Source organism: Ylistrum balloti, unplaced genomic scaffold, assembly GCF_031769215.1.
Source record: "Ylistrum balloti isolate Yb309-2 unplaced genomic scaffold, AGI_CSIRO_Ybal_v1 Utg370330, whole genome shotgun sequence".
Taxonomy (NCBI): Eukaryota; Metazoa; Mollusca; class Bivalvia; order Pectinida; family Pectinidae; genus Ylistrum; species Ylistrum balloti.
In genome coordinates, this window is record NW_026782240.1 from 225814 (window position 1) to 248072 (window position 22259).

At 33.2% G+C, this 22259-nt stretch overlaps 1 protein-coding gene across 3 annotated transcripts in view; it reads right to left on the reverse strand.

Annotated features, from left to right (window-relative positions):
- LOC132553467 (focal adhesion kinase 1-like) overlaps positions 1-22259 on the reverse strand; it is a 73488-nt gene that overhangs the window by 10641 nt on the left and 40588 nt on the right. For all 3 annotated transcript variants that reach the window (XM_060217715.1, XM_060217716.1, XM_060217717.1), the window contains exons 5-22: positions 19424-19503; positions 17960-18077; positions 17141-17281; positions 16735-16812; positions 16094-16307; positions 15384-15440; positions 11598-11628; positions 10800-10855; positions 9013-9069; positions 8154-8186; positions 5889-5986; positions 5353-5437; positions 5035-5138; positions 4681-4796; positions 4368-4468; positions 3260-3349; positions 2608-2812; positions 575-654 (exon numbers count right to left, since the gene is read on the reverse strand). In XM_060217715.1, coding sequence (XP_060073698.1) covers positions 575-654; positions 2608-2812; positions 3260-3349; positions 4368-4468; positions 4681-4796; positions 5035-5138; positions 5353-5437; positions 5889-5986; positions 8154-8186; positions 9013-9069; positions 10800-10855; positions 11598-11628; positions 15384-15440; positions 16094-16307; positions 16735-16812; positions 17141-17281; positions 17960-18077; positions 19424-19503 — 1744 coding nt within the window. The remainder of the gene's footprint in view (positions 1-574; positions 655-2607; positions 2813-3259; positions 3350-4367; positions 4469-4680; positions 4797-5034; positions 5139-5352; positions 5438-5888; positions 5987-8153; positions 8187-9012; positions 9070-10799; positions 10856-11597; positions 11629-15383; positions 15441-16093; positions 16308-16734; positions 16813-17140; positions 17282-17959; positions 18078-19423; positions 19504-22259) is intronic.

Sequence of the window (22259 nt, forward strand, 5' to 3'; positions counted from 1 at the left end):
TAAGAATGAATTAATGTTGTTCACTGTTTCAGTATTGGGAATGTAATATTCTTCAATAATGTTGATGGCATATTGATATGGAGAGCGATATTAAAATATCTAACTGGCCATTCAAAGAAAATGGAAATATCAATACTGTTGTAACTGTTTCAATGTCACAACAGTAACAACAATAAACTGGACGATCTATTTTCCTTCTCCTCCTCGGACAAGATGAGTTAAAACCAAGAAACTGTTACAAATTGAAGTAACACTCATGTGCGGTGTCCTTTATCATACCAGTAAGTGGTTGTAGATTTTTGACCTTTGGTGACTTTTCTCAGTACCTAGTATGTAGAGCCTAAGGCCACAGGGTATCCCACAGACCACACCTTGACCACCTGTACATCTGTACACAAAGCACTCCCTTAAATAATATCATGTAGGGGGCATAATATCCATCAAAGGTCATGATGTATTAGGTACACAAGGGAACAGTGACATCCTTGTACGCACAATTGAAAATCTAAATGCACTCAATGTGATTTCCTGTCTATAACAGTCAATAAACATACATCAACACAAATATACATACTCCATGAGATTTCCTGTATCCTTCGATTATCTCGCCGCATCTCATCTTCCTGTCGACATCTCTCCTCCTCCAAGATCTCACTAGATCCAACACAAACATTAACCATTAAACAGAACAGAATTGCCATTCATATGGAAAACAAACATCCTCCTTAACACTTTTGTCTCTACATAGACAAGACAATTATGGGGCTAAAGAGAAATAGATTACTTTCACACAAAAATTTCCATTGAGCTCGGATCCACCTTTCAGTTGTCAACTAGTGTAATTATCTTAGTATTCATCTAAAAATAGCTAGAAACAAGCTGATCCAATCACATTCCTGCAGTCAGTTACACCATGTTTCATAAGCAAAATAAATTAAATACACATTTTTTCCCCTTCAATCTGATCCCCTGTTTGTATGTTAGTTGAGGCTGTTTACAGAAATGCCAGGACTCCAGCATACTTTGTTTTCATTGAATAAACAAAGAATCTAGCTTAAAGTAAAACTGTGGCCTAATTAATTGCTATTAACTACTGTAGCTTGACACAAAAGTTCTGGTATCATCTCAGTTGTAATATGATTATGTGATGTCATGTTTCACTACCACCAAGACTGATAGAATATTGTGGTGACTGCAGCGGCTTGCTCTGTGTAAACACTTAGAACACATCAAGTGTTGGCCGTTGTTCAACAAATACAAGTACACACACTTGTATACAATATGTAGTTCCTTATTCTGTATGATTCATGCTTCCTACAGCTCAAGGATATACCTAGATACCATTGTTGTAACAAGTAGGATGACCTACAAACCACCACGATGTTGGCATGGTCTTGATCTGATAACTTTTATACTTATAATAATCTACTTCCTAGTTTTGTTTTCTATATCATCAATTCTTATCAAGATTTGAAATTTTCCTTTGTCATCTTGTCTCACATTAATGACTAACTTTAATGCCATGTTCTTTAATATCGTTATAAAATAATGGAATTGTTTAAAATGTCTTAGATCTGTAATAAGGAATTACTTCCTACAAATCCTATATAGAAATGTCATGTGATGACCTTCGGGTTTCAGTCTTATCATAATGATGTAATTACAACATAAAGTGGAGAGGTTCCAGTCTACTTAATATCCTATCTTATCAAGTGCTCATCACCTCTCCTATGTCAACCTTTATCATTGAAAAAAATTAGGTTATCCATGAACATCATTAAAACTGAACTACGAAATAAATTATTTTGTTTGTGATTTTTAAAGATTTTGAAAGAAGACATTTATCTCTATACAGTTACTGCTGACTAAAAGGAAAGTGGACATGAAACAAAACTAACAGATAATGTGTCTTTAATATCAAATGCAAATACTAATTTTTTTTCTTTTCAACTTGAAATAAATGTACAAAGCATTACCACTAAGGTTACAATTAATCAGGTTAAAAAAGTTTTGAAATTCGATATTTCATATTTAAAAATATCTTTACAACAGTGAAGGTGCAATGCCAAAATTCACTGTAACCTGCTGTTCCTTTAAAACAAAGCTGAGTGTACTCATCACAGGTATATACTTTAAGTTAAATGAATTAAGAGTGAATCCTGTTTTTGAACTCAAGAAGTGTTTTAATTATTTACCTGCAGTTGCTTAGAACACAATGTTCATTTAAACATTACACTGATTTTTTTTGTCAACAGATACTTGAAGTTAAATTTAATAAAACGTCCTTCATCCATACTGTTCCTTCAAAGGCTAACCTACGTTACCCTTTTTGGGCACCATCCACCTTCCCACATGGAATCTACAACCTTTACTATACAATAACTGATTCAATTGTTTATTCAAGTTTATCCCATGATCATAGATAAATTTTAATTGATAAAGCAAGGAAAGTGTGATCTGAAATATAACTTATTTAACCAGGTCAGGTTATAAATTGTGAGAGACACATCTATTATGATTTAATATTAAATCTCACAATTACATGTCACTATCAAAATTATACTGATCAATTAAAAGTCTTGTGTGGGAAATACATGGTTTACTCACCAAAGAAGAATTTTCAGTTCAGCAAATGAAGGCCTCTTTGAGGGTTCATAGGACCAGCAAACACACATGAGATTGTACATTGAGGGTGGACAGCCAGGTGGAAGGGGAAGTCGTTCTCCATTCTCTATCTTTCCTATCACATCGTTATTCTTTACATGTTGGAATGGTTTGACTCCATACATTAGGATTTCCCAAATACACACACCTGTGACCAGAAAAATCTCAAATATAGTTTGTAAATGAAGAAACTACGAAGATATTTTCCATTTGATAAAACAATCTGACATTTCTCAAATATAACATGCCAACAAATTAAAACTCCAGGCTATTCCAGTTTGCTACTAATAATGATCAACCAATTATTAGCTTTATTATGACACTAAATAATATTTTAAAGATTTCAGTATTAAGAAAACATTGAAAATCAACATCAACATATCAATGCAGCTATCTTAAGATATATCGTAATATGTGCCCTCTCTTTCACAAATGTTGCTCAGTATAACACAGTTAAAGAACATCGGCAACTGGCAAATTAGCAAAAATGAAATTCTAACTCTATATGATCAAGAGGTTCATTCATAATCAGGAAATAAGATTTTAAAACTTCAACTTTTTACCTTCTTATGTATCTATATAACAGACCACTTACCAAACATCCACACATCACTAGCTGTAGTAAAGCGTCTAAAATTGATAGATTCTGGTGCCATCCATTTTATGGGCAGCTTTCCTTTGGAGGCTGAAAATAAGATCAATATACACATAAGTAGTGCAAATTTTTATGAAAATAGAAATTTTTCTGTTATGAAAATTAGCATAATTTTGCCAGGTTTTATTTCACAAACAAATCCTAAGCTACACATAAATTATCTTTGAACAGCTAATTCTGGTTCTTTGTCCATCATCATCAGATACTGTGTTTAAAATGCACTTTTCATTTCAAAGTATTTCAAACATTGTCTGGAATTCATCTGGAAATCCTATATTAGCACAGTGACAACTTTATCTGTCACCATAATCGGTGATAATGAATAGTCAATCTATATTTGTCACGATCAATGCAACCTAATTACATTGATTTCCCAATACTGGTGAATATTACAAAATACCATTGATTTATTTTTATCACAATGTCACTTTTTCCTATGATTGAGAAGATATCTAGTCAATAAATACTAAAATAATAATTACATGTGACAGAAAATAGGCAACAGGAAATACTGAACAAGTGTTTCCTGCCTTCAACACATGTAACGAAAGATTTCAGAAATGATAGCGGTACCTTTCTCTATATATTCTGTTAGCAGTCTTGCGTCAATTCACATTAGCAACAAAGAGGATTTTTTCTGTTTATTAGCACAATTATGTAGGTCAAATAAGACTGTTGGAATCAAATGTCATACAATAGGAAAACAGTACATAATACATATGTACACCATCAACAGTACAGCATGAGAACAATACATAATACACCATCAACAGTACAGCTGGGAATCAATACATAATAAGATGGAGGTGTAAGTGATAGACAGGACTGAACAACAGATTTCATTAGTTACACTGTTATATCTGCCATCTGATGTGTTTATATAATTAATATTTAGGGTATGATGACAAAACTTTATGGCTCAATGTTAAAGATAGGCCAGCTGATGAAATATCATTTGTTAACGATTCTACACAACATGATAGAATCGGCTCAATACTAGGCACAGGTTAATTTCCTCTACCACAGCCACTTTTACACACATACTCACCTTTATAGTAACTTTGTTCCTCTACCACCCGTGACAGTCCAAAGTCAGCAAGTTTAACACAGTCATGTGAAGACACTAAAACATTCCTAGCAGCTATGTCCCTGGTTACAAATAAATATTCAATAATCTATTTAATCAACTCTGCTCTCAGTATAGAGCTCTGCATGCTTTACATTTTTTCCTATGTTAACTACAGAGTCAATAATTTTATGATAACTAAGAAAAAAATATTCTCTAAACATCTTCACAATTTGCCAAGAAATAGAGAGGTGGTATTATTTAAAGTAACACAGAGCTGTCATAAATAACTTACCTGTGGACAAATTTTTTACTTTCTAAGTAAGACAATGCTGTACAAAGTTGACAGGTGTACAGAATTAAGGTACATAGGTCTAGAAGGTGTGCATTCTTCTGTAAATAGGCTCTCATCTGTAACAGAAATGTGTACAAGTTTCTCAAAAATGAATCTGAATCAATGACCAAAAAAAGTCATTTTCTTTTCAAAAATTGAATTTTTTAACGTGAACATCAATGGATTATTTAAGTAATGAACGAGTTTACTTCTTTACATCATTGAAGTATGTCATTGATATTAGAGAGGAATTGGGCTCTTTAGTTTTCCCCTGAACCAGTACAGTGAATGTAATGTATTAAACAATGCAGTTACCTCCCCATGTTTGGCAAGTTCCATCACGATCCAGACTGGCCTTGTCTCCGAACAGATCCCAATAAGGTGTATAATGTGAGGGTGGTCAAACTGCTGCATGATCACTATAACATTCACAAATGAATCATGAAATGTCTTATACGCAATGCTAAAAAATCATCTCAACCAGAGAATAAAATTCTTAAGTGGAAATCTATCATACTGTGGATTTTCAATTCAAATAAAATTATGACATCCACCATTAACCCAGGAATCAAATTAATATCAATGATACATTCTGCATCACCTTTGACCTTGCATTAACCTTGACCTACTTACATGCTTCCTCCAAAAACTTCTCTGTCATGGATTCTTCATTATCCTCCTTACACGTTTTCACAGCCACTGCTACAGTCAGTCCTTCCTACACGTAAAACATCAAATTCACACACAATGACTGACTGTCAATCATTTCTTACCGCATAAGACTCTCTGATGCTTAGAAATGAGATCTGTTAATCAACACATATTCTGAGTACAGTCAAACCAAATTATACTGAAATCCCTGAGGAATGGATACATACTGCTAATTAACCAGCTTTCGATACAACTGTACTATATTCTTCTCTAGCTACTTTAGATATCTGAAATCAACCTAAATCAGAAAGTGATGACTGGGGTTGTAATAAATATATTGATACCAGAGATTGAAATAATTTTAAAGATCATATAGAAGGTGTTAATTGTGGTGTAACAAAATGGTTATATACACAAAAGCCTTAAGTACATGTCCATGCCTTAAGTACATGTCCATGTTGATGGTACATGTCCATGTTGATGGTACTATAACCACTGCAATAAGAGTTCAGACTAACCTTGTCTATGTAGACACCCTTATGGACATCTCCAAATTGACCTTCTCCTAGCACCTCCTGTAGTTTAATTGCATCCCTCCGCAACTCATAGTCTCGAGCTGTTAACACACCACATATACACTAAATATTCATACAAGACAAATTCTATCTAAAAATTCATTGTTTCTATGAGAAATTCTCAAGCAGCTGCATTTTATACAGATTCAATAAATGTGGGTCTGAGAACTCTCATGTAAAAATCTTAAGTGTTTCTACATTATCTATGTAAAAGGGAAGAAAAACTGAAAGACATTCAAACTAGTATATATAGATCCTCTGGTTAACAAGTCATGTTTTTAAAATACACTCAAGAATTATTGAATATTCACAATTTTTCACAACAAATGTTCTGCCTACTTGACTTTTAATTAAAATTTGCCCATATATAATATACTCTAACACACTGTATACATACATAGTAGTATTTCTTTTGATTCTACTATTTTCCTAATACATTAATATATATGTTCTGGTCCATATGCAATTTCTCATTCAAAGAAGAAAATAAAATGGACATGAAAATAATCATTGGTCACAGCTGTAAATTCATCCCGTTTCTATGCAAGAAATATATTTCTTCTGTACATATGTTAAGCATGAATTCAAAACAATGACCCCCCCACCCCTTTCTATATTTTGCCCATATTTTTGTTAAATCTATATATCATGGCCTTCACATCACAAGTATGACACATACATGCAAGCAATTAGCTGTCATTATCTGCCTTTTATTACATCACAAATCTGCCTTCAAAATCTTAATAAATATACCAGGAAATCCAAATATTGCTTGCATCTTGAAGTTTCTATCAATTCAGAATCTGTGCATTTTGTCAACGACCCTAACATGCAGATTTTCACCTCAGATTACGTAGGCATACTGAACTATAGTAGCCCTATTTCATTCTTCTAACTGTCTCTCATTATAACCACAGCTTAATACAAAGTACTATTTATATCAACACTGTGAATCAGTTCCTTTAATTGAGGGTCAGTTATAACAGGGACTGCCAATATCACTTAACTATATGCTTTAGTAGTAAACTTCAAAAGAAACTGGTATTTTATTGAGTAAGTTATACTTATATATCATGGTCTATTTACTTATCTATCCCCGACACTTCACAGCAGTACAAGCCATGCAAAGTACATACAGTCAGTTATATCTATTTCAAATTTTCTTACCAACACATAAGTTTAATACCATATGATACAAGATGGGATATGTAGGTTACCAGTGCAGTGTGTAAGTTCCATCCACTCAATATATTACTTATATAAAGTCAGTATAATGTTGTCTAAAGACATCAGCTACATGTAGATGCTCTTCCAATGATACAGTGGTATATGTAGCCACTGGTGATTAAAGATACCATATTTATCTGCAAATAAGCCCCCATTCATTAATAAAGCCCTTTCTTCACCATTTTATAATCATCAATTTTAAAATAGTAAGCTAAAATTACTTCACTATTAAGTCCTCCCCAATCTTTAGTAACAAAACTTATTACAAGGGGAGGGGGCTTATTTGAGGGTAAATATGGTGTAAGACAAGCTTGTTTTATACTGGCGATAGAATTTCATGTCTGTATCACATGCATGTCAAACTGACAAGACAATTCTAAGTCAGCGCCACCTTATACCTACCAATGTTGTGACAAGATTGATTATATTAGAAGGACAAAGGCTTGGAGTATTAAGATTGTTTCGTATCATTACTGTCGAGCTGATACATTGTCCATTAGATAGAACAAGGACACATATTTAATAGCACAACATGGATACAACAGAAAATATACATACTACATACCGGAAATTTACGGTATTATAATAACAGGCACACACTGCAGGAAAGCAAGGCCAAGCATAGGATAGACAGCAGAAATATATAATACATTTCTCAACAACAAGGGTTCACAACTCATCATTCCATACAAGATCACAGCAGAAGTATTTACAATTCTCAATGACAAAGGCACACAACTCATCATTCTATATGTATGTTAACTCGGCTGGAGGTACATCAAGTCCTTTATAGAGATGGTCAATTTCTTTCTGATTTTATGCATGATATATGATAATTCCATTTCCAACAAATCAATGTTTAGCCATCCAGAACATGTTATACCAGTATAATACTGGTCATCACTACAGTGAAAGTCAGATCTAATGGTCACACATGCTCCTCTGTACAGGTCAAGGCCATTCATTCTCAAGGACACTCACACTTTTTCTTCTTCCGTCGGCTGCCATACTGGCCTACAGGACCACCAAACAGATTATATTATATATCCGTAAACAGAAATCGGGCTGGTGGCTGTACACAACTCAACACAATATTTCAACAACTTGAACAATTTAGCCCAGATAAATGCTGGAAAGATATATTGTAATACTTTCTCATTAAATTTGATCAATAACCACACATCAATCTTGATATTAGGAATCATAACATTCTAGCCTGAAATATGTACTAAGTCTATCATTGACAGTGAGTGATTCAAGTTATAGACTTTCATTTGCACCCGATTAGAAAACAGAACATCTACAAAAATCAGCATGGGCTTAACCTTATACATTAACTTTTATCCTGTAATTATTCTGTCTCTTTGGAAAATAACAAAAGTATGAGAGAGAAAAAACAGAAGATTCAAAGAAACTGCATTAGAAAGACACGTTACAACAATATCTATGTATATATACTGGCATCTTAAGTACACAATACTTTTATATATATGTATACCACTAGATTAAACAATACCACCAGATTATACAATATACACAGATGAAATTTCAGAGGCAAAGCAGGAAAACAGGAAAATCTGTCATGAATAAAAATGTTTGTTCTGGCTATTTTATTGTCCCATTTAATAGCCTTTTCAATTTATTTATTCAATACAAGCTTATCAAATAAAAGGAATTGCAAATATGTTTCATTCAAACAGAAATAATTTTTTGATAGGGTGAACACCTCAATTGATTTGTTATCCTGCTTTGTCTAATGGGGAGTGATTATGTAACATATGTACATGGACAGACATGACCAGTTTAGATATGTTTAGTGGAATCAGTATTCTTGTTTTACCTGCTGGGGTACTGTAGTCTCCTTCATCCTCTACTATCTCTGCATAGTCTGATATCCCTGTTAAATACACAGAATCTCAAATGAACCTTCAATACATAGTTTGTAGTGGACAGTATTTTTCTTACTGTGACAAGCTTATAGAACCCCTATTACAATCTCAACTTTCATCGTTTAATGATCATAAAATGGACAGGTTCTATCAAGAGACAGAGAGGTTCTCATAGCGTTTGTGCTGATCAAAATCAAACAGACACAACAAGGGACCAATGGGGCCCTACATATGAAATAAGAATCTATGCTGCAGTTCACAAGAAATAGCGATAAAAAACTTTCAAAATAAAAATCCAAGATGGCCTGTCAGCCATATGAATTTTGAGAAAGGTCCATCCAGTATTTCTCGAGAAATAGCAATAGCATATAATTGTTTGCAGATGGACAGACTATGGACCATGTACATAGGGCAGCTTCAATAAGGAAAACAAAGAAATTCTCGTACCATTTACAACAATCAGGAAACGGTCAGCTCTACGACAATTGTAAAACAGAATGGTTCTCATACCACTAACTTCCACTACAATCAGGAGACAGAATGGTTCTCATACCACTAACTTCCACTACAATCAGGAGACAGAATGGTTTTCATACCACTAACTTCCACTACAATCAGGAGACAGAATGGTTCTCATACCACTAACTTCCACTACAATCAGGAGACAGAATGGTTCTAACACCACTAACTTCCACTACAATCAGGAGACAGAATGGTTCTCATACCACTAACTTCAACTACAATCAGGAAACATAATGGTTCTCATACCACTAACTTCCACTACAATCAGGAGACAGAATGGTTCTCATACCACTAACTTCCACTACAATCAGGAGACAGAATGGTTCTCATACCACTAACTTCCACTACAATTAGGAGACAGAATGGTTTTCATACCACTAACTTCAACTACAATCAGGAGACAGAATGGTTCTCATACCACTAACTTCCACTACAATCAGGAGACAGAATGGTTTTCATACCACTAACTTCCACTACAATCAGGAGACAGAATGGTTCTCATACCACTAACTTCCACTACAATCAGGAGACAGAATGGTTCTCATACCACTAACTTCCATTACAATCAGGAGACAGAATGGTTCTCATACCACTAACTTCCACTACAATCAGGAGACAGAATGGTTCTAACACCACTAACTTCCACTACAATCAGGAGACAGAATGGTTCTCATACCACTAACTTCCACTACAATCAGGAGACAGAATGGTTTTCATACCACTAACTTCCACTACAATCAGGAGACAGAATGGTTCTAATACCACTAACTTCCACTACAATCAGGAGACGGAATGGTTCTCATACCACTAACTTCCACTACAATCAGGAGATAATAATGGTTCTCATACCACTAACTTCCTCTACAATCAGGAGACAGAATGGTTCTCATACCACTAACTTCCACTACAATCAGGAGACAGAATGGTTTTCATACCACTAACTTCCACTACAATCAGGAGACAGAATGGTTCTAATACCACTAACTTCCACTACAATCAGGAGACGGAATGGTTCTCATACCACTAACTTCCACTACAATCAGGAGACAGAATGGTTCTCATACCACTAACTTCCACTACAATCAGGAGACAGAATGGTTCTCATACCACTAACTTCCACTACAATCAGGAGACAGAATGGTTCTCATACCACTAACTTCAAGTACAATCAGTCAGCTTTCCACAATTTGACTCAATGTTATTATTTGCTACTTACGTTCATTAGAACCATTATTGTGAGATGATTTCCCATGGGTTCCCGTCTTCTCTAATCTGTAAATGAATTTAAATACAGGTATGTTACTTCAGCCACATAAATGACAACATTAAAAAACTCAGAACATTGTGAAATGTTGACAGAAACTTTTAAACTATAAAGTCCTTGTCTACATTACATTGATGACTGTCTTCAATTGATTTCAACTTGAATTTAATTGAATAGTTTTATCAGCAAGATACAGATTCTAAATAAAGTAAATTACACTCCTGAAGTAAAACACTAACCCAAATAGAAACTTGAACACAGATTCCATGAAAGATGTCTGCGTATCCCGGGAGATATTGGGGTCCCATGTGTATTACATCTATCACATATTTATTTCTGCAGGCTGCAAGTTTTAATTTGTGGCCAGGGTCACATCACATTAATTAGCCATGACTAACACACAGTAGATCCTAACTCTAAACCCCTAGTGTTTAAACGTACAAAACAGGAAATGGCTTCTATGTGCTAGTAGTGAGAAAACTATGCTGACCCCTCCTCCACCTCCACCCATCCCCACAGAAGGTCAAAGTCATCATGACTAATGCTTTACAGAAGATCCTAATGAATTTCTTTAAAGTAATATTTTAAAGTTAAACTCAAAGATATTTAAAGCTGGTTACGTATGAGCTGTTGTGGTCTTGTCAGCTGCCTGAGAAATTAAAAACACATTGACTGCTGTTTAGCTTTAAGTATGTTATGCAGTGATCAAAAACACATGTTAACATAATTTCATTATGTGGTGTCACTTACCCAAGGGAAGGCAATCTGGGAATATTTTCACCTGAAATATACAAAGTCATGTTTGTAACCATGTGATGATATGCGAGGTTATAATATGTTACATAATCAAAACAAGATGTTTTATAAAAAACTTACCAAACATCACCAGGTTTAAGTAATTGTAAATAGTACAGTATAATGTGTTTGGTGTACACAGGATTAATAATGCTATCTAATAATATAGTGATGCAGTGTACTGTTATTTTCCACAATTTCACCAGTAGTTATATACTATAAGTTAACCTACTATCAGGTATAAATACATGTATAGTATTGTATTTTAAAATTGCATTGGTGATAATGACCAAAAAAACAAGACAAAATTATCCAACAAACAAACACAAAGAAAAGTTTAATAAGTATAAAAGATGTATTATCAAGATTCCAGAATCACTTAAGGCTGAGATTGGAGTACTATTTCTGCTGTTGTTAGCTAGCCAGCCACAAATAACACTTATCAATGAACTTCACATAGTTTTATCATGATACAGAACTCCCATCCTTGTTTTTATATCTTAAACATCAGAGCTAAGAAAGTCTGCTAATTAAATCATCTCAACACCAGTCATATCTATCTATTTTTTTAAATATACTTATATCTTTGCATCAGTGGTATCAATTTCACTTCTGACTTCCAATAAACATTTTGGTGATACAAGAGAGATGTATACTATATAATGTTGGGAGATGTTAATGTATATTCCATACAATTTTTATTGACAGCCTTCACAATGAAATATTTCACATTCCTCTAATTACATACCAATTCACACAAACTGTTTGTTTTCTTTTAATGAATTAATTCAAATGTAATCAAGTGTGTAATGTACTGTTGTTATTTTTCTCACTTTATCAAAATGTAGATTATTACTTAATAATCAACACTGATCTTTTTCATTTATATTTAAGAGATATTTTTCAAATAAAGACAAATATTTCCAAAGAAATGTGATGATACCATGGGTAATGAATTTCTGATTAAATATTAAATTCTATCCCATCCATCATGCATAGGAATCCTAAAAATATATGACACATTTAAGTTCATTGTGTATTTACATCTATATCTCACACTTCTACAGGAAATGACATCTAGGCTATATATATATACGACATGAAGGTGAGAAATACAATCTTTATGCTAGTAAATGATTATACAAGCAAAATTTTTTTCAAGTGATCACCATTAATTATAACCATATGCATCTATGTCCATTATCTTATCTTGTGCCTAACATCAAATTCAGAGTCACACACACATCAACATGACTAATGTTCAAGTCCAAAATTTCGTCTTTTGTTTGATGTCTGAGCTAAAATACAATCTTATGTCCGATGTTAGTTTCCTAAATACTATCTTATGTCCGATGTTTGTGTCCTTAATACTACCTTATGTCTGATGTTGGAGTCCTAAATACTATCTTATGTCTGATGACCAAGTCAAAATAAGAGCTTATGTCTGATAGTCGAATCCCTGATGTATGTATACGGTAATCTTATGTCTGATAGTCGAATCCCTAATGTATGTATATGTTAATCTTATGTCTGATAGTCGATTCCCTAATGTATGTATATAGTAATCTTACGTCTGATAGTCGAATCCCTAATGTATGTATACGGTAATCTTATGTCTGATAGTCGAATCCCTAATGTATGTATACGGTAATCTTATGTCTGATAGTTGAATCCCTAATGTATCTATACGTTAATCTTACGTCTGATATCAGTGTTCTAAAACAATCTTGTGTCTGATAGTCGAATCCCTAATGTATCTATACGTTAATCTTATGTCTGATGTCAGTGTTCTAAAACAATCTTGTGTCTGATAGTTGAATCCCTAATGTATCTATACGTTAATCTTATGTCTGATGTCAGTGTTCTAAAACAATCTTGTGTCTGATAGTTGAATCCCTAATGTATCTATACGTTAATCTTATGTCTGATGTCAGTGTTCTAAAACAATCTTGTGTCTGATAGTTGAATCCCTAATGTATCTATACGTTAATCTTACGTCTGATATCAGTGTTCTAAAACAATCTTGTGTCTGATAGTTGAATCCCTAATGTATCTATACGTTAATCTTACGTCTGATATCAGTGTTCTAAAACAATCTTGTGTCTGATAGTCGAATCCCTAATGTATCTATACGTTAATCTTATGTCTGATGTCAGTGTTCTAAAACAATCTTGTGTCCAAGTCTGAAATATTATCTTCATCTCATATTGAAGTCCAAGTTTTAAATGTTATCACATCTCACATTCATGTCCAAGACAAAACCTTGCTTCTTTCAGATACCTATAGTATAATATTGGATGAAAACTGGATGTTTCATACTTCAATCCTTAGCAACACTATGTAATCCTGCACTGTCAGTAAATTATCATTTTTCATATTTTGTAAAATCATTTCAATTTTAACATGTTTGGTTGAAATAAATTTGATATGTGCTAAAACATCCATCAAGGTTGTAATATCACTTCAGATAAGATTCAATATTAATAAAACAAGAACAAAATTTGTAACTATAAAAGTAATTCATGTGTTAATATATCAACTCTAAACACACAAATTAACGGTGAATTTGATTAAAAACTCTTGAGTAGGAAACTTGGTGAGGGATTGACTTTGTGGTGAAGGAAATGAAACACTTAGAACTTCTCAAATGTGACCAGTACAATATACTGACTTTCCTTAATAAACTAATGAATCAAGGTTATCATCAGATTGATGGCCTATACATGCATAAAGAGGTAACCTCAATCTTAGCTTCAACTGTTTACAATAAAATAAACATTTACTGACAGAAGATGTAGGTGTATCTACCCAGAGTAATTCTACACACTGATTTCTGTATCAAGGTTAAATGTGTTCATGTGAAAACTTTATTAGCTGTTAGATAATGACACTGATACATTTGTGTATAGACTTATTATATATTGTTAATTAAAAAATAACATCACATACATCTCTAACATATCTAATATGATAAAATATAATATAAAATAGACAATTATATATTCATATTTTTTTTAATCAAAATGAATATAGAATATCAACATTACTTATTAAAGATATGGCCTCGACTTTCTCAAAATTGTTGGAAATTTAAGTATAAGAAAAAATTTTACTTTCTTTAAATTTATATTTTGCGAATCTTTTTGACTTTCTTTAAATTTATATTTAGCGAATCTTTTTGTATAACTACAAACCAAGGTATATGAGTATAACATGACACAATCAGTTTAGATATATAATACTCACACATGCTAGTGATAAACATGGTAGAATGACCCAGCCACACTCTGATATACTAGTATAAGGCTACAGGTGTTAGCTGGAGTAAAACCCATCTGCTTTTACTGACATTAAATAAAGAATCTGTACAACTATCTTTATTCTAGCTCAGAAACAGAGAGCAAGTAATCCTGAAATATTTTCATTTTTTCTTCAAATCTAAATCAAATGGAATAACTTAACTTGTAGTACAGATAATCACATTTATTTTCACTAATTTAGAGTATTTAAATAATTCTTGCATTTAATGCCACAATGCTTCTTTTTGAATATTTCAAAATCATTTATTTGAACTACAGACATTTGGGCAAACATGTAGACAAATAATTAAAGGAGGTGTTTGTGGAGGATGGGCCAGAGAGGCTGACAGACAGGTTTTACAAAGACACCAGGTACAATGAAACACAAGACATGCAAGGAAAACCAACACTGGTAAGGTAGGGAGAATTGGTGACAACAAACCTCTGAGATCTAAAATATTCAGATTCTCCTCAACAGACGACTTCCAGTCTGAGAGAGCTACAAAACAGTCCAAGGGGGGTAACTCAAATTCATTCAGATCTAGTGTTAAATCTTTTTACCAAATAAATAAACTGTAAATTAATTGACAAATTCAATTTCAAATTAATACTGTATTTCAAATGTTTCCTGAAGAAAGTTTAGATGTAGTCAATTGATTTTTATTTAAATTTCAAATTTAATCAAGAACTTTAAACAACAAAACTACAGCATATACTATACTGATCTAAAACACAAGGAAATCCAGAAATCAAAAATAAAATCAAAATTAAGATTAAAGAATAACATTTAATTCCCACACATCATATTTCAAGGTATTGAACATGTTTTGAAAGCCTAACAAAGTGAACCTAACTTCACTGTTTGGAACCTCTGAAATGAGCTGGCCGGGGCATTATGAAATAAACTTAAACCTCTGCTATAACACCATTTTCTGGCAAAACAAAATATTTTTTTTATGGAAAGTATTACAAATTAAAAAATTATTAGTTAAATTTCATAAATTTGATTTTAATTTGATTTTTGAGTTGAAAAATACAAATAACATTCAAATTTTCATATCAGCTTAAAATGTTTCATAATTTCTGCAAGGCTAGCACGAGCCAAACTACATTTTTACAGGGGCTGGAATACAGCCAGTGATGGACACTCACATCTCTTGGTCCAGAGGGAAGTTGTTACATTGTGAACCAGGCGACAGTATCCATCCATCAAGTTGGCCATGTCCTCCGCTTCGTCAAGCGTACTACAGATAATGGTTAGTGCCTCTGTCGCCCCAGCAATCTTGATTTGCAAAACACCCTTGTTGTCAGGTGTAGCATTGGTCTGGATAGACTGGACCTGTGCAAAGTCAGCCATGTGTGTTGGCTGTAAAAACAAGAACAGTATATGTAGCATTGTTTTCAGCAACCTACAAAACCTTAAACACAACATTTTACCATAAAAATCCCAGTACTTTATTTATCATAAACACAAGTGCTTTTAAGTACAATAAATTTCCAATCCACTAGCTCATTTTTTAGTTTATTTGAGTTTCTGCAACTCTTTACATGATATGGGTTTTCTTTTTTTTTTCTCTTTTTTTGACACTGAAAAAAAGTTGCATTGTGTTATATGTCGTCTACACAAAACAACAATCTACCGATAACACTGGAGTTTCTAATGTTAAATTTTATATTTAGGCACAGAACAATTAGAAATCAGCAAATTAAGACACATGATTGTTAAAAAGACATCTTTGAATTGTGTTGGTATGAAGAGAAGTTATCCAATGTTCTGATGATACTCAACTTACCGATGAGGCCTTCTCCGTGAGGTAGCTTATTCCTACTTCTGGTCCTATGACTATCTCCATGGAAATACTCCAGCCCGACTGTAACACAGACTCCATGTTACAGCAAACTGGACACATCTTTATCAAATTAATTAATCATCCTTCCTACTTCTGCTTTGATTTCAGACCAAGCAAATTAATTTTCTTACTTTTCATTAATATGATTTGTCATGAAACTAATGCAATGAACTTTATATAAAAACTTAAAGATATTCTTCCTTTACAACAAAAGTTATATTCTCAAATAACAGGTAAATTTTAAATACTTTTTTTTTTAATTTAAATCGTCCCTTCAATTGCAAACTTGTTTGTATCAATTTCCTTCAAGGGTACAATTTTAATTTTCCCAAAACCACAGACAACTTACCCCTAAAGCACAATTAAACCGTTCCTGCTCAAACTTATACACTGTCTTCAATGTTTCAAAAAATTTATAAACACATTCATTCTCCGTCAGTTGTGCATACTGTTTGAAATGGAACTGTATCAACTTTCGGAGGGTCTTGGACTATAAAAACAGAAATGACGTAATCTCAGAACTCGCAGCATCTTGAAAATGTTAAGAATCTCTGGTTTTGTATTTGACTTCTATTTCATGAGGTACATCATCAGTGGGGGGGGAATAAATTGAGAGAGAAGGGAGGGCAAATAAATGTCAGATAATTTTTATCTATGCATAAATGGTTAAGTCTGATATTTACACACCGTGTGGTCAGTTAATAATACATGTATCATTACTCCATTCTTCAATATTTATAGCTAAAAACTATAAAATCATACATTTTTATGGGACTCAAATTTTGTGGTTTCTCAAAAATATGCATAATTGCACTTAAATTGTTGGATACGTCTTACTCATTAAATCCACTAAAGTTGATGTCAATTTTAATCTGGTTATTATTTCATTGACATATGAATTTCAGATTAACAATAACCACAAATTAAAGAAAATAAAACCCTCAAGAAAATGTGAGAAAATGTCCCTTCAGCAGGATTTAAATATCATGTTACACAAGAATCTGAAATTGTGCAATACTAACTTTATTTCCCATTCTATTCTTACAAGGAAAACTTGTAATAATATGATAGAGCTGTGAGTATTGTTGATCTCGAATAGAACTGAACGCTAACTCAACCCAGCTCTTTAATCAATCTTTTCTACATAAAACCACTCATTTTATTTCACCTTCATTGTTTCTGTCACAGACTTGGGCAGGAATCTTTTGAAGCCCACTTCCTTTTCTAGACACTCGAAATTGGACTTCTTATCCAGGGCAGCCTGTGGCATGTCCTTAAAGAATCTCCTGAAAGTCAGAATAGATAGGTTAACCTATCTTAGGAGCATTATTAGCAAAGAACAGTGTCACAATAACTCAATGTCACAGGACATTGTCACAATAACTCAATGTCACAGGACAGTGTCACAATAACTCAATGTCACAGGACAGTGTCACAATAACTCAATGTCACAGGACAGTGTCACAATAACTCAATGTCACAGGACAGTGTCACAATAACTCCATGTCACAGGACAGTGTCGCAATAACTCCATGTCACAGGACAGTGTCACAATAACTCAATGTCACAGGACAGTGTCACAATTACTCAATGTCACAGGACAGTGTCACAATAACTCCATGTCACAGGACAGTGTCGCAATAACTCCATGTCACAGGACAGTGCCAAAATAACTCAATGTCACACAACAGTGCCACAACAACTCAATGTCACAGGACAGTGTCACAATTACTCAATGTCACAGGACAGTGTCAAAATAACTCAATGTCACAGGACAGTGTCAAAATAACTCAATGTCACAGGACAGTATCACAATAACTCAATGTCACAGGACAGTGTCATAGACAAATCTAAAGTATAGATGAATATAACATTTTATTAGAATTTTTATATTGCAGATTAAAACTTGTACATTGTACAATATGTATATGATGTATATACAATGTGTATACCAGGTACACACCAGATTCAACTTAGCCAACTTACAAATGTACATATGGTACCAGTAAATTGTGTTTGGGAAGCTGAATTGGAAAAATGTGGTAAATTATACATGTTGAGATGGTGCCATTTAGATGTGTTTAGGTTGAGAACTGGTGTAAATAACCATTACTTTAAGGGTGTGACACAGAATATAGCGCTGTTCATCGCAGGGAATCTCATTAATGACTAGCTTCTGTAAGCAAAAGAGATTCTCAGGCTGTACTTCTGCACTAAACAGCATTAGTCCAGCTCATTGTATTTATTTCATCATACCTCAGCAACACTGACAATATCTGTGACGTAATCAACAATACACCAGCAATTTTTCCTATACTGATGACATGGACAGTTGTGTGAATTATGGCATAGTCAACACCACATACGCATGAGTGTTATGGCAATAAATGTTAACACTGATAGGAGTTATATTCAATCATGAATTTTATAAATGACGACCCAGGGATTTATATCAATACTTAAGTTTGCCTTTATTGATCTTCATATTGTAAGTGGGATTACTCAAATATAAGCAAATTTCAACCAATTCATTTTTTTTTTTCTTTTATAAAAAAAAAAAAAAAAACATGAAATATGAGGTCTTGATTCTCAACAATTCATCAATATATGTAGAATGTGACTCATATATTACCTCATCTCTATACAGCCCAGTCTTATTGCAATGTCAGCCTCCAAGTGTTCTGCTATGTCCCTCATGTAATCATTTCGTACCTACAAAGTAAGACGCATTGTTTTATTGTTCTGTAAATCAACTTTATAGCCAGCTCTTTTTTCCCCAAGAGTTTCAAGCTCCACTGACCAATGCAAAACCTCCTGTCAGGAGATTCAATGTGTTCAGAGCTTCAAGTCTCATAAAATAATATTTATAGACCATCTATAAGACAAACCATTACCCAACAGAAAGATGCTTAATTCTGCTTCTACAGGTGGAAATCAGGAGTATCCTCCTAATTAGTGAGGACTGTCAATTATGCTCCAAAGTCTCATCTAATTAAACTGCATACATAATCTCAGACTTGTTCTCAAAAAATCAACCCAATGTCCAACACCTAGCCCAAAGACTCAAGACTCCATCTCATAGACAAATTTTTAAACTTACCCCATATTTACACCTAAGGTATTAAAAACTTCACACTAAGCACGAAGTCTTATAGTAAGTATACTTCATATACTTTGAAAGTGGAAGCAGAATCCAATAGGATTTATTTGTCAAAAAAATCTGAAAACCTTTTAAGCACAAAAAAAGAAGAATAGGCATCATGAGAGCTAATACAAAGGAGGTAAACAGATTCTATTACTATCTCTCTGATTCATTACTGTAGCAGTGTCAACCCTCTGTGACATAACACACTAGTGAGTACAATTAATTTTCACAATATATATCCTGTTGTTTTCTAACCCCCCCCCCCCCCCCCCTTGTTTTTCTCGGGAATATAAATACCAGTATGATGTTACTATGAGGGAGTACTTCAGAAAGGAAGTTTCCTCTTTGTCATAATGGATCTACCACTAGAAGACTTCAGCTTCTGACTCAGTGTGTGTAATCGTTAAACAATATGTCTGATCAGTCTACTCATTACACAGATAAATCACTCCGTACAATTACAGGATTCAGGTTTCAAACAGGAAGCGATGAGCTCATACATGGTGAAAAAAACAAAGTCTATTGATGAAATAACAGTTCAATACATCTGTCAATTTTTATAAACAGTTAAAAGATATTACTCCAAGATAATATGCTTGTGCTAAAAAAAATCGACAACATTCTATCTTAAGTAAAGGATTAAACATGAAATTCTCTGTAGAAAAGGATTTTCTTACTAAGGTTATTCTAACGTCTTTTAAACAAAAATAATTCAAATGATGTAATCTTTGTTATCAAAAAGTGTCAATACTTATAAAGTTAACAAACACTGAGAAATGGACATAGTTTAGACCGGTATAATCAATAGACAAAGAAATGTCATCTCTCCATTTCTCGATAGTAACATTCTTGTTTCCCAAACATGTTGTTTAAATGTTTAATGGATTAAACATCTGGGGTTTGTTCCCCATACTAAAATTTCCGTTACCAATAATGACAGCTGGTGAAAAAACAATTAAAGGCATCAGATATTTACTGAGGGTTCATAGGAAGGTAACAGGAAACGTTTTATGATTGTCAAAGTAATGATGTCATAGGAAATGTGTTCATGTGTAATTTAAGTTTCAGGTTTGTTCAAATACTTGGTGGTTTCATTTTTGCTATCAGATTTTTCACTTTGGGAATTTGATGTTATTTTGATAGATTAAATGGTGGTTGACATGATGAAGAATATCACACACTAAACATTTCTGATTTTACATTTGCTGTGAACCTTTTAAATCATCTTTATCAGCTTATCATAAGTTTGTCCATACTGTGTCCTTTATTAATTCTGAGCTGAAAACTGAGAATTAAGATTGTGCTTATTTAACAGTATTCTAGAACAAGTCTCAGCACAGTTAGTCGATTAGGAAGAAATTAACTAAAATTTTACTTCATAATAATAGGTTTGTATGAATGTAAGACAAATAAATAAAAACAGATTCACTTACTGCTTCATTAGAAAAGCAATCATGTGTGAAATGAAATGAAAACTAAATGTTCAATATTTAAACATGCATGAATAGATACATATTTCCATAACAATGAGTTTTGATGTAGACTGAAACCAGTGTGTATGTGAACTGAAATGCTATCTCCGACAGGTGCAGGACATGTGAAAAGGAACAATAAAAATCAATATCTGTAATGAAATTTATAGTTGTTGCCTGACCATCAACACCAGACATGAATGAAACCTTAGACATGTACTGACAGGCAGAACTCAGCAATAAACATGTGTAGAAATTTAATGACATGTAGGAGTGAAGTTTCATCACCGATGCACACAACTGCTGAATCATGGACTCAGCCTCCGTAACTAATCAATGACATGATGATATAGATATCTTATACAAGTCCATCCTTACTGTACCAGACTGTGTAAAGATTTGTTAGTCTCCTAGCTCCCTAACGTTTTTTTTTCTGCCTGATGATCTATTAACATTTTCTAATCTGAATATTTGTCAATTTTTTACTTATATACTATCTCATGATATGTAAGCTTTGTCATGTAAAATAATTTTAAGTATTTTAAAGTCCAGATGTTTTTTTATATTTCTTTTTCATGCCAGTAGAACATAACTTTAACTTGAGTATGCAGTTTTTTAAGTTATGAATTTCTTTTTTGATTTGTTAATAGGCTTTCATGCCATAAAAACATTAGATCAAAATAACATCTGTTAATAGCATTGTCAGCTTCATATAATGTTGAAATTACCACTGTGTATTAAATAGTACACAATCCCTTTTATTTTGTCTTATCTCTTATGTATTCATCAACATGATATTCTAAACTTGTTTATCAACAAACATGATGATTACGTATCTACCTCAGAGACAA